Below are 21328 nucleotides of genomic sequence, written 5' to 3' on the forward strand. Positions count from 1 at the left end.
AGCAAGTAATTTTTTAACTACAATACTAATAGTAGATATTTTAAAAATAATCGAAACAGAAGTAGTTTTGGTTTTTCGCCATTCAAAGTAAAACTAATAGAATACACAAGAGTTTAAAAAAAAAAGAGTGGAGGTTTAACAAGTTGAAATTTCTGCTTATCGCAAAAGCTCAAATTTACTAAATATATTTAACAAATGAGAATTGCACAGCTTTCTACATTAAAAGATTCAGAGATGAAACTAAAAGAGACACTACTGCAGGCAGGAAAAAACAAACTTAATTAAATTATGGATAACATAAACATGATGAACATCTTTTGTTAAATTCGCTATTTTACACAGGTTATGAATATACAATTATAATACTGATTTAAAAAAAAATTCATTAGTTTATATTATATTCCATTACCACGAGAGCCAACAATGGCAATGTAGCTAAGGTTGTTCATATTATCTGAAGAGCGCCTAATGTACTTCATACTAGGTATAGATGGAATTTTCACATCTTTTTTTCCTTCCTCTACACTAAAACCAGTATTAGAGACTCGAGGTAGGTGAAAATTTGAAGATTCTGAAGGGTTAAACTGAAGGGTTCGTTCTAACAACCTGCTAACTGGCTTACGATGTTTCTTTCTAAGCATAATACCAGGTGGAAACGCAACAAGATTAGTATTACCTTTCAAAGGTTTGGAGTTTTTAAGATCTGTGGTTTCAACGTTACTCACATTGACATACTTAGGCTGGTTATCTTTGTCAACACCAGGGACAGAAGGAATTGGATAATTCATAGAAACTGATTTCTTTGAAACAAACCTTCGCTGGGTAAGTCCCGCTAGGTATTGAGTGTTGGGCAATATCCCAGGTGAAGTGTGGAGGCTACCAACAGCCTCTAGCCTTGAGATATAGTCTTGGGAATCCAGATGCACTAATGAGCTATCACTCTCAGTTTTCTGACTTTCTACAGATTTCGGGGGAACATTTGTACTAAGTGCACCAAACATCAAGATGTCATTACCAGAGTTCCACTTACTTTCAGCCGAGGAAGTATTCTGAGGGCTTGCAGTGGTCACTTTATTGGCTTTTAGTTTTTCCAAATCTCCTGACGCCCTAAAGGTGCTAATCTTGGCTGGAATTTCTTTAGACAATCCAGCCTGCTGAAGTTTTGATGTTGCTGCTTCAAAATTTTTGGATTTATCATTTCTGATAGGGCTGGAATCACCAGCCACTGTGCTCCTTTTCACTTCCAAGGTGCGGTCAGCCATTGTTTGCCTCATGGTAACAGCACGGGGTGTAAAGAGTGAATCAGCTAAGTTCGGATCAGATTGCTTGGGTTGAGGTTTAGTGAATGTACCAGGTTTTCTGACCGACTGACCCTCAACACAGAGGTTGATACCAATATATGGCGGGACAGTGACAAGGGCTTGCTTATATGCTAACTCAAACGCACCAATGTCACAATTCCTGTCAAGTTTGCGGTCAATGACAACTGAAATAGAAATAGCATGATATTAATGTTTCATTAAATCATAATTAATATATCATATTGCAAAGTTTATATTTCAACTAGTTTCAGATAAATTTATATTTTATTACTATTATTAATAATAAATTGGGTCAATAGCAATGGAAATGTATAATTTATTTTTAATAAAGTAATTAATTAATACACAACTAAGATAAAATGTATCCTATTTTTTTTTTCTTAAATGATACAGGAGCAGGGAATTTAAAATGAAAGCAATGAAAATCTCAGTAAATACAATGAATACAAAAATATGTACAACAGAAACAAATTTATATGAAACTACTAGAGAGTGCCCATATTCATCTCACAACCAAGGCTAGTACATGACAGGGTCATGTTCAGTTCTAATTCTAGTCAACCGTGTCCATTTTTGAACTAAACGTACAATGTAAAGATATGTGACTTGACATTTTCCTTCATTGAAAAATACATTCATACAAATCTGAATAAATTCCAATAAAAATTGAGCTTCTATAACAGAAGACAAACTGTCAAGCATATTTTGCCCTGTAATTTTGATTATCCTGACCTTTAATAGTGTCATCAAGAACAGCTGCACACAGCTTGGCTGTTACAGCTGTACTAGATTCCATGCTTGGGCTTGAGTTAATTTCAATTAGCCAAGGTGACAGATCTTCTGTCAGCATAAAGTCAGCACCATACAGTTCAAATGATGACTAGAAAAACATCATATTAGAAAAAAAGAAAATTTAACAATGGACTTTACTTGTTAAGATATATGCATTATACAAGAGAATCATCAAAGAGAGCTGATTTACTATTTGGCACCCATTGCTGACATAATCAAGCTAACTTCTAAGACAAATTTCTACATTTTAGTCCCCCCAAAAAATGTTATTAAAACTTTTTTGTAAAACATTCGCATTGCAATTAATGATAAAAATGGAAATAATTTTTCATCTTTTTATTTTTTAAACAGTCTATCAACAAATTAATTCATATACATCTACTACCTTGCGGTACTCCACTAAGTCTTGAGTAACTAAGAGAGAACATATGATTGCTTTTTTCATACTGGGATAAATAAGTTCATCCCATGCATTAGGCTGTTTCTTACTCCTGTCAAAAAACATCAAGCCTCATTATTCAACTAAGCACATGTATTTTATTACAAAAATCTTTGTTTAAAAGATGACAAAACAAAGAAACATTCAATGGACCTCATTCACCAATCGTAAACAAACAACATTTAGCCACATGATTCTCTATATCTTCTATACAAATTATGTAATACACACAGGCTGTCATGTGATACATTTTTTTTCGTTGTTTTATCAATATTATCGAAAATATTGTTTGTTTATGATTGGTGAATGAGGTCCATTGAAACAAGCAAATATTCAGAGATAAAAATAAATACAATATTATTATGATCAATGTGAAATTAGTTTTTGTGACTTACATACTTTTCAAACTAGTGGCTAATATAATCTACAAAGATAATTAATAATAAAGATAAGTTGGGCGAAAGAGTAATATAGAAATTAAAATTTATCGCTCCTTTATTTTTTTTATTTTTCAGCATTATAGAAGGAGTATACATAATAATACAAAAATGTAATTATCTTTTCTGTATTAAAAATATTGTTTGAGGAGTGGTGACTAAGTGTTAAAGCTCTTGACTTCTAAACAGAGGGAGCATGAATTCAAACACGTGAAGTTGTTTTTTTTCAGAACCTCCTTTAGTCCACCTAGTTCAAATGGGGTTTCTGCCTTTAATGGGGGACAGTTAATAAGTGTTCTGGCCACGTGACACTCTCGTTAACCATCAGCCATTGAAACAGATGTGCTTTATATCATCTGACATATAAACCAGAAAGTCCAGAACTTAACTTTTTTTTTAACAAGATACATTTTGTCAAACCAATAGATATTAAAGTAAAAATATTCAATTAAAAATGCTACTTGCTTTAAGTAATCTTTAAATTCATAATGAGTCCACATATTTTCATCTGGGAGTCGAGGTGATCTTGGCCCATTTTTATAGTGTTTCTGTATGGCGTTATTGGAAAGATGAATGCTCTGGTCAAAGTCTTCCAGAGTGAATTGTTGGGAGCAGAATCTCAGGTAAGAGTCACGATAAAACCAAAGAGTCAGCGGGTTCCAGTCAGTAACAAGGAACCACTGACGTATGTCGAACTTTGTGTTGTAGATAAGTAATGGACGCTCTGAAATTGTAATTTATTGAGTTTTAGGAAAGAAGCTATTTTTAAAACAAGAATATTGGTTCATAAACAAGATCAGTAAAAAAACAGTGTAAAATTAGTGTACAAACTAATGGAGAAGATTTGACAGATAACATTTTAAATAGAAATTAAACCAATCCATTAATTTAATGCAGTTTAAAGGTAGATGAACTTACAGCCTCATTTTAAAGCTACTTGATTAAACCTTTATACTTTACTAGCAGTACACATTGTCTATGCCTGTTGATTTGTTCCCAAGCTTTATATTGTTTATTATGGTCAGAACATCCATTTTTTTTTATTTAATAAACGAGCAATGTTTTAACTATCAACCTAACATACTTTTTTATCCAATGAATTAGAAAATTTGTTACAATGAAATTTCATGTGCTGCTCTCTCTTTCCTTCTCTCTCTCTCTCTCTGAAACCTCCATTTTGTTTTGTTTTTTACCTGCGCAGCATAATTTCTCATAATGCTAACCTGACACATACTCGCTCTCATATTTTGGGACGGTTAATTTTAGTAGCACTTTTTCTTATCACCCACCCTCACCAACAACAAAAAGTTAGTCCTTTGTACACATTCCTGTTCCCTTTTCTACATTTATCTTGATATTTTGTTCTCTAAATAAAAAATATCAATTTGGTTTTTTTAATTGTAGTCATTTATTTGACCCCATTGAATGTTACAAAATGACAATACATCTAGATTTATCTTGTCAATGCTATTAGGATTAATTGTTATTGTTTTTTTTTGTCAGTATTATAAAGAACCATTGTTTTTGCTCTCTCTCTCGAAAAAATAAAAAGAAGCGTCTAAAAGGAAGTGGAAATGATGTAAGGGATATTGAAAATAAGTAGACTTACGGAAAAAGAAAGAAATATATACAAATATATAGTAGATTTAATATATTAAAAAAATAAAGCAGCTTGAAGTAAATATGTAAAAATTAAAATGGAAAAAAAAAAAGTGAAATTATCATGTGTATCATCTACATGTAATAGTAAAGACAATGGATCCTTTATTTGAGTGGGGACCCATTTAAGCTTTTCACTATAGCAATGTGCCTATTTTCTAGGAAACATGGTTCTGTGGCTAGTTAATTCATATATTTTAATACAAAAAAAAAGCTTGAACTAACTTACCTATATATTTTTGAACCACATATTTGCCATCTTTTTTGACCACTTGACTAGATACTAGTTTCAGCATGTCTTCTAGCTTTTCATAGCATATGATGCCTTTAAAGTTCAAAGAAAATACCATTTGTTGAAAAAAGTTATTACGTCTTTTTTTTTTTGTTGTTTTGCTTTTTACTTTCATTGGCACATACAATTCATTAGTTGAGACAAGTGTACAAAACAGTGAAATTCAAGCAACCCATGATTGATACACCGGACAACTTTTTTTTCTTAAGCTTATCTGGCCACCTTTTCTTTCTCCCTCAACAATGATCACATGACTGAACATTAATGAGTGAGTGAAAGTTTCAAGTCCACATGTAGCATTGAAAGAGACAGGATGTGTTTAATTTGTACCATATTCTAGGGTCCTGGATTTAAGGATGTGATGTTACTATATTATTACTTAGTCTAAGTTGTACAAGTGAAGTCTCAAGATATACATTGATTGACTTCTTCAAATATTATCATTTGCATTTGGATTATCATATTGTTATGAATCTCACTATCCAGGCTCTCTGCAAACTGCACCATACACCACCAACTTAAAGAACTTGACAAGTCAGGGCTCCAAAATAACGTAAAGGTTTAATGTCCATAAAAAACAGCCAATACTGTACAATTGGCAGCACGTAGAAAAGTACAAATAGCTCTACGATAACAAATATCTCCCAAGTTAATAGCCGTTCCGCCGTATCAAGTCTTGCACTGGCCTCTCCGTCTCGTTCCGGGCTTGCACTGGGTTCAACAGTTCGGGACTGACTTCACACACTTGGGCTCGTTGTGTCGGACTCGATCACAGACCAAGATGCCGTTCGTCTCAACTGTACTTGACAGTACTCCGCACTGAACCGTCATAATGCTCCGTACAGAACCACACCGTTGAACTGTGCTGTAGTCGACCGTGCTCTGAACTCCTGTCGTGAACCCGCTTTCTGAACCGTCTTGACTGCAACACCTCTGCTCATTATATAGGGTCCCTACTGCCCTTCTAGAACCGGACAGAACACCGCTCGACGTTTCCAGGTGGTCAGATGACTACAACTCTCGTGACGCTACTGAGCTCTGTTCACGACGGCGATTCTTCCCGAACCCTCTTGTTGACACTCGTCTCGGCCGATCGTCGTAACTCGTCACGGTTGACCGCTCGTCTAGCGCTGGCCTGGGGCGATTTGCGTCGGCTGACTACACTCACACCACTACCCCCATCTGTGCCACCACCAGGTTTATAACAATATTATCATTCTGATTACTATTTATTTAAATGAAAATTGTGAATGTATAGTAAGTTGTTATTTCCAATAACAAGTCAAACATCACAAAATAACTTTGTGTAACCAGTGATCTACTTAAGAAGCTAACAACAACATACACAGTCAGCTATAACTCAGTCTAGATGAAGGAAGTTGAATTCAACCTCCCAACAACATGGTCATTCAACATTACCCTAACTAGACTAACCAAGTGTTAATCATGGGACTACCCTGACTCACTGAAACCACAAATAGTTATGTGCTAACAAAAACAGCATTTGTGCTTAGCCTAACGTTACCTCGGCCACGAGACTTAGCCCCAGGTTTCACTATCCACACATTTCTGATTCCATCCATTTCAAACTGTGGGCAGTGTTGGGCCAAGCGCCGTGTGAGACTCTCACATTGTTTAACTAGATCGACAGGAACATTGATGAATGAGCCTTCTTCACTGAAAATTCAAAAAAGGAATATCATATTATCACAGCTATAATATTTCAATGTCAATTTCACTGATAAATGGTGGTGTATCTGGTGAAAAAAGTGAATATAACTTCACTGACAAATGATGGACTCCAAACTGGTTCACAGACAAAAGGTTCACCAAACCAATTCACTGACACTTGGTATGCACTTATGACTGTTGTCAGAAGGTGCTGATTTCTAACCCTCCTAGCTTCAATCACATGCTATCCTGAAGGAGGTTTGGACTAAGATCTTATAGAAAAACAAGGTTACAAAAGACAGTTTGTGTGGAAACACAAACTCAAAATCGGCCCCCAAAGTGGTCCACCAAGGCAGGCTTCAATATTTTCAGAAAGAACATACGAATGAAATTTTATCAAAGACAAAAGAGAGATAAGAATGGAGAAAGAAGGTTAACAGATCTTGTGTAGTTGTGCCCCAACGGTCCAGCAGATCAAAGGATAGGTGAAAGCGAATGTAAAGTTAGATGTGAACCTGGCCTAACTAGTTCCCCTTATAGACCTTGTGGTCTATAAGGCAGATGATGTAAAGTTCATCTGTTTTTGTGGCATACGGTTAACGAGGGTGTCATGTAGCCAGCACAATGACTAACCGCCTTTACTTTTCCCCAACTAATGTCAGGTACCCATTAGAGCTGAGTGGACTCAGAGGCGCCCAAAGATTCCAATGTTGAAAATCCCAGTCTTCACCAGGATTCGAACCCAGGACCCCCGGTTCGGAAGCCAAGCACTTTACCGCTCAGCCACCGTGCCTCCCCTGGCCTAACTGATGTCTTATAATAGATCGTATTGTTTTGAAAAGGCTCAATCTGTTAAGCGAATCCTAAAAAAAAATAAAAAAATTCCGCAATAAAAAAAAGTTTATGAAAATGACGTTTATAAGATTACTATTCGTTTTAAATTAGGTCTAACATAATGCATACTAATTAGCTTTTTCTTTTAAAAAAACTGCTTGCATAACTGATTTTAAAAATTAGATTTTTCGCTTTCAGAAAAAAAAAAAGTAGCCGTTGCATCGGAACTTTGAATGGTCTAAAATATTGTGATGTCGGATTTTCAATATCTTTTCTACTTTACGAGATCTAAACGGGACGGACGGACAGACATTTCACACAAAACTAATAGCGTCTTTTCCCCTATCGGGGCCCGCTAAAAAAATGGTATACCGACTATTAGTTCACTGACAATAAGTTCACAGGAGGGCGGAATAAATAATTTTATTTTTATTGTAAGTTAATAGTGATAGTAACATTTCCAGATTTATTAAATTTGTTTGTACTGAACATATATTATACATTTTAACTTTTTTAATTTGAAAAGGTAATCAAAGTACTGTGAATGCCTCAGCAGATGGTGAAATAAATTTATACACAAAGTTGTATTCATAATATATGTTAATACTGAGTGCTCTAAATTTGTACTTACTGTACCAACTGGTAGTACCACTGAATTAGGTCATCCCATTGTTGCTCAGTTAGCACACCTGTCTAATCAACAGATCAGATAAAACTGGATCAGTTTTAAATTTGAATTAAAGATAATTTCAAAACATTATTTGTATTTAAGTGACATAAATGATTTAAAAATTTGACGGAACAATGATTTTGAAAAAAAAGAGAAAAACTTCAAATGAGGTAAACAAAAAAAGACACAATCTGCACTAAATAGTCATTTTGATATCAACAAATGAATGTCTTACATCTTACAATTAAATTAGAAATAAATCATTAACAAAGTACTTTGACATTTGAGGGATATTTTAATCAGATGGCTAATTACATGAATTTATATCAATATAAAGGGAATAATTTTAGAAGACTAGCTAAATGATGCTATTATTAAAAATAATTATTTTATAATTAACAATTTTAAGCCTTTAGAAGCATAACATTATGTACAAATTTTATTTTGTATATGTGCAGAACTAACTTTATTCTTACATATAAATTGTTGGAATACCTGAATGGGCATGTCAATATCCTCGTGGTCTTTGGAGGCTAAAAACTTCTCACACTGGTAAACTGCAGTCTCTAAGACTCTCACAGGAATTATAGCTCTTGTTTTCTTGCGTTTCTTGTTTGTCGTTCCCGTAGGGTTAAGCGCTAGGAAAAGTAAAAACATATAAAAATTAACTTAACACCATGAACACATGCAAAATCATTACAGCGAGATTGTCGCATTTCAAACAAAAACAAAACTTTTACCATTAGATATAAGGTGTAATAATAATCAAGGTTTCCACTGTCACATTGAAGCCACGACCCCATTTATAAATTGTATTTTTAAAATTCTCTACAGAATTGAAGCTTGGATACTTACAAGTTTCCACTTCCTCTGTTATTGTATTCTCATTCTCTTTTTTCTTGTCATCATCACCAGGTTTGGTAGCTGGAGGGTCAGAGATCTGACAAATAATAGTAAATATTTAAGTGGTAAAACAATTTTGCTTTTATCAAGCCCAAGTTTTCAACACTAAACAGCGACATTTATAATTATAATTGCTTATATTAATGATCGATTTATAGAGTACCAATAATGTCTGGCTTAGTGAAACAGTAAGTAATATAAAACTAGAACAACTCAGGATGCAGCTAATCACATTAAGGTTTAATTAGTTGCTAGAACACCTTAAGGTGCATGTGGCTCAGTGGTTTAAGATGCTTGCTCTGAAACACTAAAGGTCTGTTGTTTAAATCCTGATCAAGGCCAGGGATGTCAAATTCCAAATTTAGCTGGTGCAGAGATGTTAATGACAGTGATTCTTTAAGTCTAAGTCAGCACCAAACCTCTCCCACATTATAAATCTTACTAAGTGAATGCTCACATTATGGTGATTGATAGAGGGATAGAAGATGTTTGAAAGAAAGTTTACTACTGACATTGTTGACTTTAATGATCCATTTTAAGGAGGCTCTGGGTGAAAAATGAAAGGGAGACAATTTATGTGTGTAAAGAAGTGAAGTGCTATGTTGCTGGTGAACTCATTTGACTGTTGTATTGAAGTTGAAAGTCATAGTCCATATAGATATAGAAAAAATAAATTATTGTTTAATGTGATTAAAATACTAATCACTAAAATCACTTCCAACATGTATGATTGCACTGTGAATACTAGGACTAGACTAATAATGCAGACAACTGTAAGAACAAAAAATAGATTACCACTTCAAGAAACGACAGAAAGTAATATAAGAAATCACAAATGAAACTGAGAACATTTTCCAGAGGTTAATAAAAATAAAAAGATTTGTTTGTTTTGAAGGTAAAGTGCAAGTGACTACTGACCTTGATTTCTTCTTCATCTTCAGAAATGTGATCAGGAAAGGAAGAAGTCTGTCTTACAGCCACCTTCACAATACACATACAAGCTGTCAGCCGATAGTCATCTATAAAGACATTTTTTTGATCAGAATCTAAAATAATATTCTTTAAAATATCTGGTGATTTGAAGACCTAACAGTATGTCAGCACAGTGACCTGAAACATCACTTTGCCTATCATTAGTAGGCACTCCTTTAAGATCTTGGAAAACATTGGATCTTAAAATAAATATCACAATCTACAAAGACTTGAGACTCTGTTTATTACTATGCCATCATGCAATAACAAAATAGATAATAAAGCAGGTTTTATCCAAATTTATTTATTAATGGATTATCACATAAAAAAAAAAAGATCTTTAAGTAAGATCAGAGTAATGATAGTTTTCTGAAAATGTAAAAAAAAAAATGTTTTTTTTTAATATTATGTGTACATAAAAAAAAAAAAGTTAAGCACCACTTGAGACCTTGTGATATATAGGGCAGATTATGTAAAGGTCATCTGTTTCATCTATGGGCAATGGTTAACAAGGGTGTCATATGTAGCCAGCACAATGACCATAAAAATCTCAAAATTCAAAATTAAGTCTTAATCAAGATGCTAGCCGGTTCAGAAACCAAGCCAGCATATCCCCCTCTCAGATCTAAAAAAGCAGAATGCCATCTTCATTTTCTATAAACAACGCTAAATATAGATTCTGTAAATAGCACTGTTTATACCTAACAAACATGATCAACAATGCTTTACCATTCATCCATCAGGCCCAGCCCTCTCTGTGTTAATTAGTATTTTGAAAATTCATTTTTAAGCCTACTGAAAGTTGAATAGGTGAAATTTGTATTTGATTTATTGAAACATTGACATTGTTGCAAAGTGAATCCACAAAAAGATTTTACTTTTAGTTTACCACCTAAACTAGCTAAGTTTTAAAGCACAAGAAATAGAAAATGAAACTAGCCTACGAAAGCATCCTTGTCTTCATCATGACTTAATCGATAACAGCGAGGAAAAAATGTGTTGTGATCAGTGCTGTCAAACCAAACAACGTTTCTCATGTTGATACATAATCCAACCTATGGGAAAAAAGTAAAATTTAAAAAAAAAGGTTCAAATGAAAGACTAATTGTTTAATAGATGGAATAAAATCTAGCTTGTGGACTACTTTATTTCATAATAAATGCAAAGTAAAACAATTTGGTCTTAAAATTTGTTCTTTCATTTGCGAATATTTTTAATAACAACAAAAAGGGAGCCATTATCAATTTAGATAGTGACCTATTTTATTTATCTTTTGTTTTTTTTTTATTGGTACATTTATAAAATGTGAATATATTACCTTAGTAGTAAAGGATCCAGCCTTACAATAATGGTTGACCATTTGATCCTTTGTTAGAAAGCGATAGTCAATGGCATCTCGCTTCAGGACCCAGAATAAAGTTGGATTAACATTGCGTACCAGGCGAGACTGTTCAAATAGAAAAATGTTGGATAATATTTTGCACCAGGCATAACTGCTCATATAAAACAAGTTCTTAACATGTGTTGGTAAGATCACAGTATTTTGCTGGTTCTATAACTACTTATTAATGATAAAGAACGTAGAAAAACATTAAGACGCTAACCATAATTCCATAAATGCCATCCTCCTCTTCCCATGGTGGTACCTTTGGTTGGTCATCTGAAATAACAATCCTTCACATAAATTTGATCACACCTTCAAGTCAGAACTAATTTATATATAAGTAATGCAAAAAAACTTTGTTTTGTTCTGTTGACATTAAAATATAATCAAAAAGCAACAACTATTAGAATTATTCTATTAGTCAAATTTACCTTGAATACTATTATTATAAAACTATTCATAAACATTTAAAGTTTGATTGTTTTTATTTGTTTTACATATTGTGAAAGTTCAGCATTGAAGATTATGACATGAACACATCATTTTTATGAAATCAAACATTAAAACAAAAGCTAATTCACAAAGAATAATATAAATAAAAATAATAAATTTGTATCTGAATTCAGGATTTTCAGATAATTAATGAAAAGTAAATTATAAATTAACAACAATTAAAGTTTAAACAATATAAAAAAAACATGAACATGAAACTGAAAATAAGGAATTTGGAAATATTATGTTGATCACGTTTTATAAATTACACATACTTCTTTGCTTTATCTATGCATTATTTTGTTTAAAAATTACAGAGTCATCAAAACATATAAGACTTTAGTTTTCTTTATTTTATATTAACTGGTATAAAATATATAAATACATAAAAACTAAACTAGGTGGTAATAAAAAAAAAGCTTCAAAGTTTGAAATTTAATAGCAGGCCTATTTAAAAATTATAATTTGGATAACAGTTTTTAACACTAGCTAAGCTAATAGGACTAGACTAGATATCAACAGATAAACTAGAATGAGATGAAGTATTCAAAACTATGGTAAGAAATTTGTTATTGTAACTGACTGTCTAATGATCATAATAAGCATATCTTTTTATTACCTACTTTGCCCTTTTCTGCAAACATAAAAAGGTTGAAAAAACTGTTTAAACTCTAAATCGATTTATTTGACAATAAGCATAAAAATTAATTCAAAAGTTGAAAAAAAAATGTATTTGATTTTTTTTCATATTAGAAAATATTTAGATTTTATGGCCTATATAATACTAGTTTAATTTGCTAAATAAATAAAAACATGGCTGATAACTTGTTTCAGTTATTAAGTATACTAAAGAAAGGTAGCTACTTTTTAACATTTGTGAAGGGCATTAGTTAGCTCAACATTTTAAATGGCAATAGTAATGCAACCACAAATTCTACATGCCTAAGAGCACGGCAAACTGTTGACTAATGTAAAATCGTGCAAAATTTTCTATTTGTTTAAACAGATACTTTGGAAAGAAAACCCTCTAACAAGCAGTAAAAATAAAAATGTTGACTTAAGCAGTACTTCATACTATGACCACCGTTTTTTTTAAACTTACTATCCATATCATCAACATCATCGTCATCATCATCATCTATTGCTGCATCATCATCATCATTGTCATCGTTGTTGTTGTCATCATCATCAGAATTATTCTTCTCTTTCTGAAGAGAGTTACTTTTCTTCAATGTCAATGGTATCTTGTAGAACTTCTCGACCCAGCCTCTTTTTCTTAGACTTTGACGAATGGTTGAGTATCCTCCTTGAATTGTAAATACTTTTTTGTACTAAAAATAAATAAGGAAGAAATATGTTTTTTTATACAGATACACAAAAACTTGAACTCTCTTTATTTTTTTTAAAACCAAAAATATCTGCTTCTTCTATAGACCAAAATCCTATTTCTGGATTAACATTAATACAAAAAAAAAATATACTACTACAAATAAATATCCCATTAATAAAATCAAAATTACAGATGCTCAGTTCCAAAGTATATAGAAAATTATCTAAAATACAACAACTTTAAATATATTAATATTAACCTTAGTTGCTCTTTCTGCCATTTCTTTGGCCAGTCGCAACCTTTCTCCTTCATTAGCATTAGTTCCCAACTTTTGTGGAGATATCTTCATTCGGTTTAGGGTGGGCATAGTTTTACTTCGTGCAATAAGATAGGCATCTGACATTTCATTCTCTGAAAGAAAAACAACATAACAAATGAATACAAATTGTAAGCAAATATATTTATATATTCTTGATTTTAAAAAAATATTGATTTAATTCATTGACATCAAAGTCTCAAGGATAACAAATGAAATATTTTCGTAACTGATACTTGTTTTGTCTAGACATACAGTTGTGGTACAAACACATAATGGTTGATAGTGCTGTGATTATTAAATAGGTTGGTGAAAAATAATGGTAATTAGTACTAGTAACACTAAGCACAAAAAAATATTTTTTTTAAGTTGATAACATGTTGCTGAACTGGAATAGAGCCTTAAATCTCTGTTAAGCAAAATGGTAATGGACAAAGGGAACACTGGAAATCAAGATGATGAAGTATGCACATAAATTTACTGAACTAACTTGCAAAAGAGAAGCACATAAATCTAAGTGGAGCAGCTCTCACAATCTTAGTGAGATTCAAACTATCTAGAGAAGGTTATTTTTTAAAGGAAGAAAAAAGTTTCTTTAGAAATAGTTTGAAAAGATGCCCAAAATCTTTTCACTTGAAAGCTTAACAGAAGATCTGAAAGAAAAAAAAAGAAGAATCTATTATAGAAACTGTCTCAACAATCCAAGTGAAGACTCTATGGAAACTCTCAGTCTCAAGCTATAAACAATCCAAGTGAAGACTCTATGGAAACTCTCAGCCTCAAGCTATAAAACAATCCAAGTGAAGACTCTATGGAAACTCTCAGCCTCAAGCTATAAAACAATCCAAGTGAAGACTCTATGGAAACTCTCAGCCTCAAGCTATAAAACAATCCAAGTGAAGACTCTATGGAAACTCTCAGTCTCAAGCTATAAAACAATCCAAGTGAAGACTCTATGGAAACTCTCAGTCTCAAGCTATAAAACAATCCAAGTGAAGACTCTATGGAAACTCTTAGTCTCAAGCTATAAAACAATCCAAGTGAAGACTCTATGGAAACTCTCAGCCTCAAGCTATAAAACAATCCAAGTGAAGACTCTATGGAAACTCTCAGCCTCAAGCTATAAAACAATCCAAGTGAAGACTCTATGGAAACTCTCAGCCTCAAGCTATAAAACAATCCAAGTGAAGACTCTATGGAAACTCTCAGCCTCAAGCTATAAAACAATCCAAGTGAAGACTCTATGGAAACTCTCAGCCTCAAGCTATAAAACAATCCAAGTGAAGACTCTATGGAAACTCTCAGCCTCAAGCTATAAAACAATCCAAGTGAAGACTCTATGGAAACTCTCAGCCTCAAGCTATAAAACAATCCAAGAAAAATAAATAAAAATGCATTTAAAAAAATATTGCTTTTAACAGAAAGTTCTTCAACATTTCTTGAAAACATTTTCCAATGGAAATATTTATGACTTAACAGGAATAATTCATTTTACATTATTGCAGCACAAATTTAGATATTCATTTCCCAGGGAGAAATTAGTTGTTATTGACATTTAATAAATTGGTATTGGCTTCTGAAGAAGAACCTTTTCTCATTGTGTAAATATTGGTGATTGGATGCGGGAATAAGATTAATGGCAAAGTTTATTCAAAGGTTTAGAAATTGAAAAGTGTTGCTTAGCATGATGCATTCAAATAGATAATTGTTAGAATACAAAAGAATACAAAACATACAACAGAATACAAAAAGTGTGGTAAATCAAACTTAATAAGAAACACACCAACACCAAAATCTGTAATTTACCCTTTATATTAAGCTTGGGCTCTTTGGGTTTATTGTTGGAAATGTCGGCCAAATCTAATTTTTCTGAATCTGAATGTTGGGACAGAGACTCAGGGTTGTTCTGGGCCAGAGGCCCTAAAGACACAAAATACAACAAGTGATATTGTAGCAACATTAACAAGAGAGAAGATAATTTTTTTAATAATAGGAAAATTCAAAAGTCAAAACTCGGGACATTAATTCTCAGTACCACTACAACATAAATATTTAAATCAGAAAATCATCAACACCAAATTCTGTAATTTACCCTTAAAAGTAGGTTTGGGATTATTAGGTTTATTGTTGTATATGTCAACCCAATCCAGTTTTTTCTGAATCTGAATTTTGGAGCAGAGATTCAGAGATATTCTGGGCCAGAGGCCCTAGGGACACAAAATACAGCAAATGATTTTGTGGCAATACTAACAAAAGAAGACATTTATTTTTTTAAAGATAGGCCAAAAAAAAAAAAGTTTAACAGTAGGAACTATGGATCCAAATCTATGAACATTTATACTTTGGTACTAAAGTTGACTCTTGATAGTCCGAAAATTACGAAACCAGGGGGGTGTCGAATAGCTGAAAACATCAGAATACTAAAGGCTAGCTGTACTCCAAAGAATTTAACCTTATATGTCCAGAAAATTGTATTTGTGATATAGATCTAATAAGATATTCTCTTATTATTTCAAGTGTATAGATATTCTCTTATTATTTCAAGTGTATAAAATAAACAACAGACAAAAAAACAAAAAAGAAAAATTTATTGATCTAAAAAATACAAAAATGTATGATTTTAGTGTTCACATACTGTAATAAATGTACATTAATTCTATGAATTCACTATGGCACTGCACCAGATTACTGAGTATGTCAAATTATGAAGTTTCAGACTCTCAAGAATCAACTGTTCTTCTGCTTCATTACTGATTTAAACTATTTAAAACTAAAGGAAAGATTTAAAAAAACAACAGATCACTAAGATTTTCATTGAAAAGGACAAGCTACAGAATTAAAGAATAACAAGGATATAAAAACTCCTCAAAAAAAAAAAGTTGGAAGACATCCAAGAGAGAATGCAAACAAAGTGTATTATTGAAATTATTGATATAAAAGATACTGTTTAATTTTATTATATTTATATTTTTATACAAGTCCATTCACCATTAGTAACTTGCCTTGGGTGAGTGAAAATTAACCATTTCTCATTCATCTGAAGACAAATAAACTATATGCTTTGTACAAGCCTTAATTTTTGACTCAGAACAGAAACAGCTTCTAAAAAAAAAACCTGTCAGCTAATAACTTTATCTAGTTACTAAATGTTTGGCTTCCAAAGCAAAAGGTATGGAGTTCAAATCCAGATGAAGACTGGGATTTTTAAATTCAGGATTTTCAGGACACCCCTGAGTCCACCCAACTATAATGAATACCTATGATGGAGAAGTAATGGTGGTTGGTACTTGTGCTGGCTGTCATGGGTATATTGAATTGATTCTTCATTCTGCATTTATCTTTTATGTACCACATTATTTTATGCGCTGTTTCTAAAGACATGCTCTGAAACGTCATTTTTTCTTGTGTTTTAGTTTGGATGGCTTGGCCTGTATTGTAGCCTTTTTTGTTGTTCCCAGTATTGGGTAAGTAAAGTTTTATATTACTTTCATCTTTATTTTGTTGCTCCAAATCAGTTAGTCATTATAGTCATGTTGAGTGGCATTAGGCATAGACTGTTGGCTTTATACTAGGTTGTTGTGTATGGGCTGTGTGGGCAGTGTGTGAGCCCAGATTGTATTGCCAGCTTTGTGATTAAGCTGTGTCATTATGCTAAGCCAGTAATCTATTTGTAAAGAATGCATCTTCACTTAACATGTAATATTGACTTTTGTTTTTTCTCTAATTGCTATGAATGAGCTATCATTCATATCAAATCATATCATTAAACATTAGTTACGTTATCGCTTTTAGTTTAAATACTGTAAGTTTGCCCATTGGATCATCATCATCAAACTCCATTAGAGTGAGGGCTTGAGAGGCTCAAATCCTCTCTTGCAAAAGCCCTGGACAGAAACCCTGCTGTCTTGCGAAGTGCATAAATGTTGCCATACAGGTCGAGAATTTTGGGTTTCCCAGACCTGTCGAGACAGAGATCAGCAAGTCTGGGGCAGTCAAACAGAATATGAGGCACGGTTTCCTCTTCTTCCCCGCAGCGGGGGCACTGTGAATCAAAATTTGGCCATAGCCGCGAGAAATATGAGCCAACAGAATAGTGGCCTGTCCTGCACTGTGCTATAATAGCTTGCTCAGGCCTGGACAGCCTCCACCACGGGGAAGTGCGGTCAGGGCGCCTCATGCGCTCCCAGACTCCACAGGCTTTTTGGGACTTGTCCCAGCACTCAAACCACTTTTCCATTTCTATTTTTTGTATTATAGCCAGGGCTTGATGAAAGCTTACAGCCTGATCAGTGGGTGGAATTTGCCCTCCCTGGTGGGCCAAAGAGTCTGCAATTGTGTTGCCAGTCACACCTATGTGACTCGGTACCCACTGCATTATTACAGGGGTGCCATAGCGTTGTTTAATGTTATGTGAAGCCATGATGACAGTGTTCATATTGGGGGGCCATGGTCCGGGGCTTTGCAAAGCCTGTAGTACAGATTTTGAGTCAGTGACCACAACAATCTGTGTTGCCCTCAAATGTCCCTCGCCAAGTTGAGAGTCAATGACTTTTAAGGCTTCACAGACTGCCATGGTCTCCGCATCAAAACTGCAAACACTACCACATGGTCCAAAGATTTTGACTGTGTAAGAGCCAAGAAAGTCGATGTTGGCTCCATAGCCTGCTCTTCCAGAATCTATTGATGCTGACCCATCAGTGTATGCAAAAATAGTACTGGGCTTGAAGGTATTAATGGTCTCCAGAGCTAGGATTTGAAGGTCGTTAGATGAACGACTTTGCTTAGTGGCATTAGGGTCTACTAATTTCAAGCGTATGTCTGGGGTCGTTGGGCGACACCAAGGGGGAAGGGGATGAAAGCATTGAATGTTTTGTCGGTTGGTTGAGAGGCAAGATTCATCAGATAGTCTAGTGGCATGATGCATAAAAGACTGCATCTGGATACGTCTTCTGCATCTCCAACCATCCACTAGTTTTCTAGCTGGGAGGTATTCATCCAGCCTTTAATACCGCTCATAGCAGGTCAGTACTGACCTTTCCCTCCTAACGTTTAGCATTACTTGATTACTTGTTTGACTTAATTAACATACTGAGTCAGTGGTACCCAGGCAGAGAGCCAAGGCAATAATACAATCCCCACACTAGTCACAAGACACCCTTGTTAATTGTCGGCTATAGAAACAGATGAGATTTACACATAATAGATTGCAAGGTCTGAAAGGGATTGCAATGTCTAAAACAGGTACCTTTATCTTTGCTTTTTCTAGCCCACCTAAAGTATAAGGTGAAAGATTTTAATCATAGTGTAAAATTAGTAAAAAAAAACAAAAAACAAAAAAAAAACATATTTAGAAGAAAAAAAAATATTTCAGTAAGAAATGTACATTAACTTAATATTAGTCTAAGAATAGAGAACTGAGAGAAACAAATGTTATCTTTTAGGAGGACTCAACTTAAAAATGTGATATACCATTGACTTCTGTGTCAATTCCTGGTGAGACATTGGTTTTGGTACGAGCCAATGTGAAGTTGTTAGAAGGACTCATTTTACTTGCTATGGAGACCTCTGTATTTACTTTGACATCCCCATTAGTCTCTTCCTTCAACTGTATGATGAAAGAACATTAACCATTAAATGATGGACAGAACTTAAGAAGTATTTTTAAATACAGTGATGAAGCATGCACATAAAGTTTGAATGTTTCAACTATGTATTGAAAATCTAGAAGATGGCTCCTAGACATTGAAATGGACACCACCTCAGAAATGAGCAAGGAGTGAACTGGAAGAGCAAGGTCCTCATTTGTTTAATAAAAAAAAAAGGCAAAATATCCAGTTTAAAAAATGGATAATAACTTTCTGTAAGTTTAAATAATTTAAAAGATGTAATACATAACTCCTTTCTACTAACATCAGCTTTCTTTGAATTCTGATCAGACAATCTATGCTGCTTGATCGATTTCTCTAACTGAAAAAAAAAAAAAAAAAGAATTTTCATCATTAAGTATTTTCAAATACATGTAGAAGAATACAGTAACAATTTAATAATTTATATAAATTATTATTATTATTATATTTTATATAACATATAAGACTTTTGAAAACTTACAAGTGCTTTTTGGTGTTCAATATGTTTTATCTGTCTGCTCATAAAGTCTGAGCCAAGACTTTCAACAATTCTAATACTTTTGGCACTGACTTTGGGGTGAAAAGTGAAAACTGATTCATCAAGACCTGTTTGAAATTCACTAATCTCCACTTCAGTGCAAGCACTCATATCATAAATGTATGATAAAGCTTCTCATAATGCAACACAAGCACAATTCGTTTCTTTTAGAAGCCTGCTACTTTTTGCTTTTTGAAATAGTCTTAAGGTAAAACATGATCGCTTTTGTCAAAGCAAATGCCAAGTATCATTGCTACAGTTTTTTACAAAGTATGGCTTTTTTTTTGTCACAGCAAGTCTACGAGTTAGAGTCAAATAGAGTCAAAATAAATTGTAGCTTGCAAAATAGTTAAGTATCAGCTACATTTAATGTCACTGCAATAAAAAAAAATATTTTTTCACAAGGAATAGAAAAGTCCTAGTCTAATTAAACCATATCATAGACTTAGGCAAAACAAAAACAAACAAATTTTTTTAAGTATTGTTAAACATAATTTTTAATATTTTCAGGTAACCTAAGCTTGCAGTATTCACTTTACTCTTCTTTATAAATTATTATTAAAATGTCAATTTTAAGATTTTAGCCCCATTACTATTACTTCTTACCATGAGATATAATTCAGATTCTAATCTATACTACTACTACTAGACTGAGACTCTATATCTACATCTGATCTATCAATCTATCAGAATCTATCTAGAATCTAGACTTAGTTTCTAAAGTTTATTTGAGTTTCTTTAGATCTAGATGTCTAGTTTAGTTTATTGAGTTTAGAGTTAGACTTATTAGAATAAACTTGAAGTTGATCTATTCTAATTCTAGTATTTCTAGTACAGACTTATACAGTCATGGTAATATTAACTAATAAACTATTATTATAATTTTAAATTTACTATATTATTATCATCTACTAGTATATTATTAAATAATTTTAACTTAACTATATAGTAAAATAGTATACTATATGTCTATATAATTAGATGAAGTTATTATTAGTATAGCTACTAGGATTTACTAGATCTATAGCTAGTAATGTAGAATGTAGTATAAATATTATGGTATACACTGAGTATACATCTACTCAGTATAGTAATAGAATTCTAGAGTCTAGAGTCTGAGTCTGAGTCGTGTCTACTCTATAATTAGTATAATATTATAATTAATAATATCATTTCTAGGTGTACGATTTATGATAATTTATCAGACAGATCTATTTTAGTCTAGTAGTGTATAGATTGAGTAGCTAAACTATATCTAGATGATAGATAATTAGATATAAATCTAGATTAGTAATAGATCTAGAACTTCATCGATGTCATCTTTTATTTTATTTACGGTGTACACCAATTTTTTTCTCCGATATCCTGACTCATCTGTAGTACTGTAGTAGTGTAGGAGACGAGTCTAGTTAACAAGAATTCTATTAAACGTACAATAAATAAGGTCGCCTAAATATTTTTTTTTACTGCAGTGATAATTAGGATGATATTTTTTCACAAACCCAGCTGCATTCACCTATGTTTTACTCTCATAACGAGCAAAACATAAGGAAAACAGTATTTTGAGAAATATTATAATGGCGTCTGGTCGTCATGGAAAACGCCATGTTTTCCAATAAAAATAAAATCTCGTAGTAGATCTAATTCTCT

At 32.9% G+C, this 21328-nt stretch overlaps 1 protein-coding gene across 16 annotated transcripts in view; it reads right to left on the reverse strand.

Annotated features, from left to right (window-relative positions):
* The window catches only part of LOC106055000 (tubulin tyrosine ligase 3-like), a 37942-nt gene that overhangs the window by 7526 nt on the left and 9088 nt on the right, over positions 1–21328 (reverse strand). For 3 of the 16 annotated variants that reach the window (XM_056025432.1, XM_056025442.1, XM_056025443.1), the window contains exons 2-20: positions 19407–19480; positions 18983–19116; positions 15320–15433; positions 13457–13608; positions 12970–13198; positions 12487–12501; positions 11596–11651; positions 11310–11438; positions 10932–11046; positions 9938–10038; positions 8972–9056; positions 8612–8754; positions 8078–8139; positions 6467–6618; positions 4879–4974; positions 3456–3714; positions 2500–2605; positions 2055–2202; positions 1031–1486 (exon numbers count right to left, since the gene is read on the reverse strand). In XM_056025432.1, the coding sequence (XP_055881407.1) occupies positions 1031–1486; positions 2055–2202; positions 2500–2605; positions 3456–3714; positions 4879–4974; positions 6467–6618; positions 8078–8139; positions 8612–8754; positions 8972–9056; positions 9938–10038; positions 10932–11046; positions 11310–11438; positions 11596–11651; positions 12487–12501; positions 12970–13198; positions 13457–13608; positions 15320–15433; positions 18983–19116; positions 19407–19480 (2626 nt within the window). Of the gene's footprint in view, positions 1–1015; positions 1487–2054; positions 2203–2499; positions 2606–3455; positions 3715–4878; positions 4975–6466; positions 6619–8077; positions 8140–8611; positions 8755–8971; positions 9057–9937; positions 10039–10931; positions 11047–11309; positions 11439–11595; positions 11652–12486; positions 12502–12969; positions 13199–13456; positions 13609–15319; positions 15434–18982; positions 19119–19406; positions 19481–19621; positions 20054–20284; positions 20499–21014; positions 21111–21145; positions 21300–21328 lie in introns of those variants that run through there. The other 13 variants (XM_056025429.1, XM_056025441.1, XM_056025440.1 and 10 more) reach the window with 12 other exon arrangements.

The sequence above is a fragment of the Biomphalaria glabrata genome, chromosome 4 (assembly GCF_947242115.1).
Source record: "Biomphalaria glabrata chromosome 4, xgBioGlab47.1, whole genome shotgun sequence".
NCBI classification, from domain to species: Eukaryota; Metazoa; Mollusca; class Gastropoda; family Planorbidae; genus Biomphalaria; species Biomphalaria glabrata.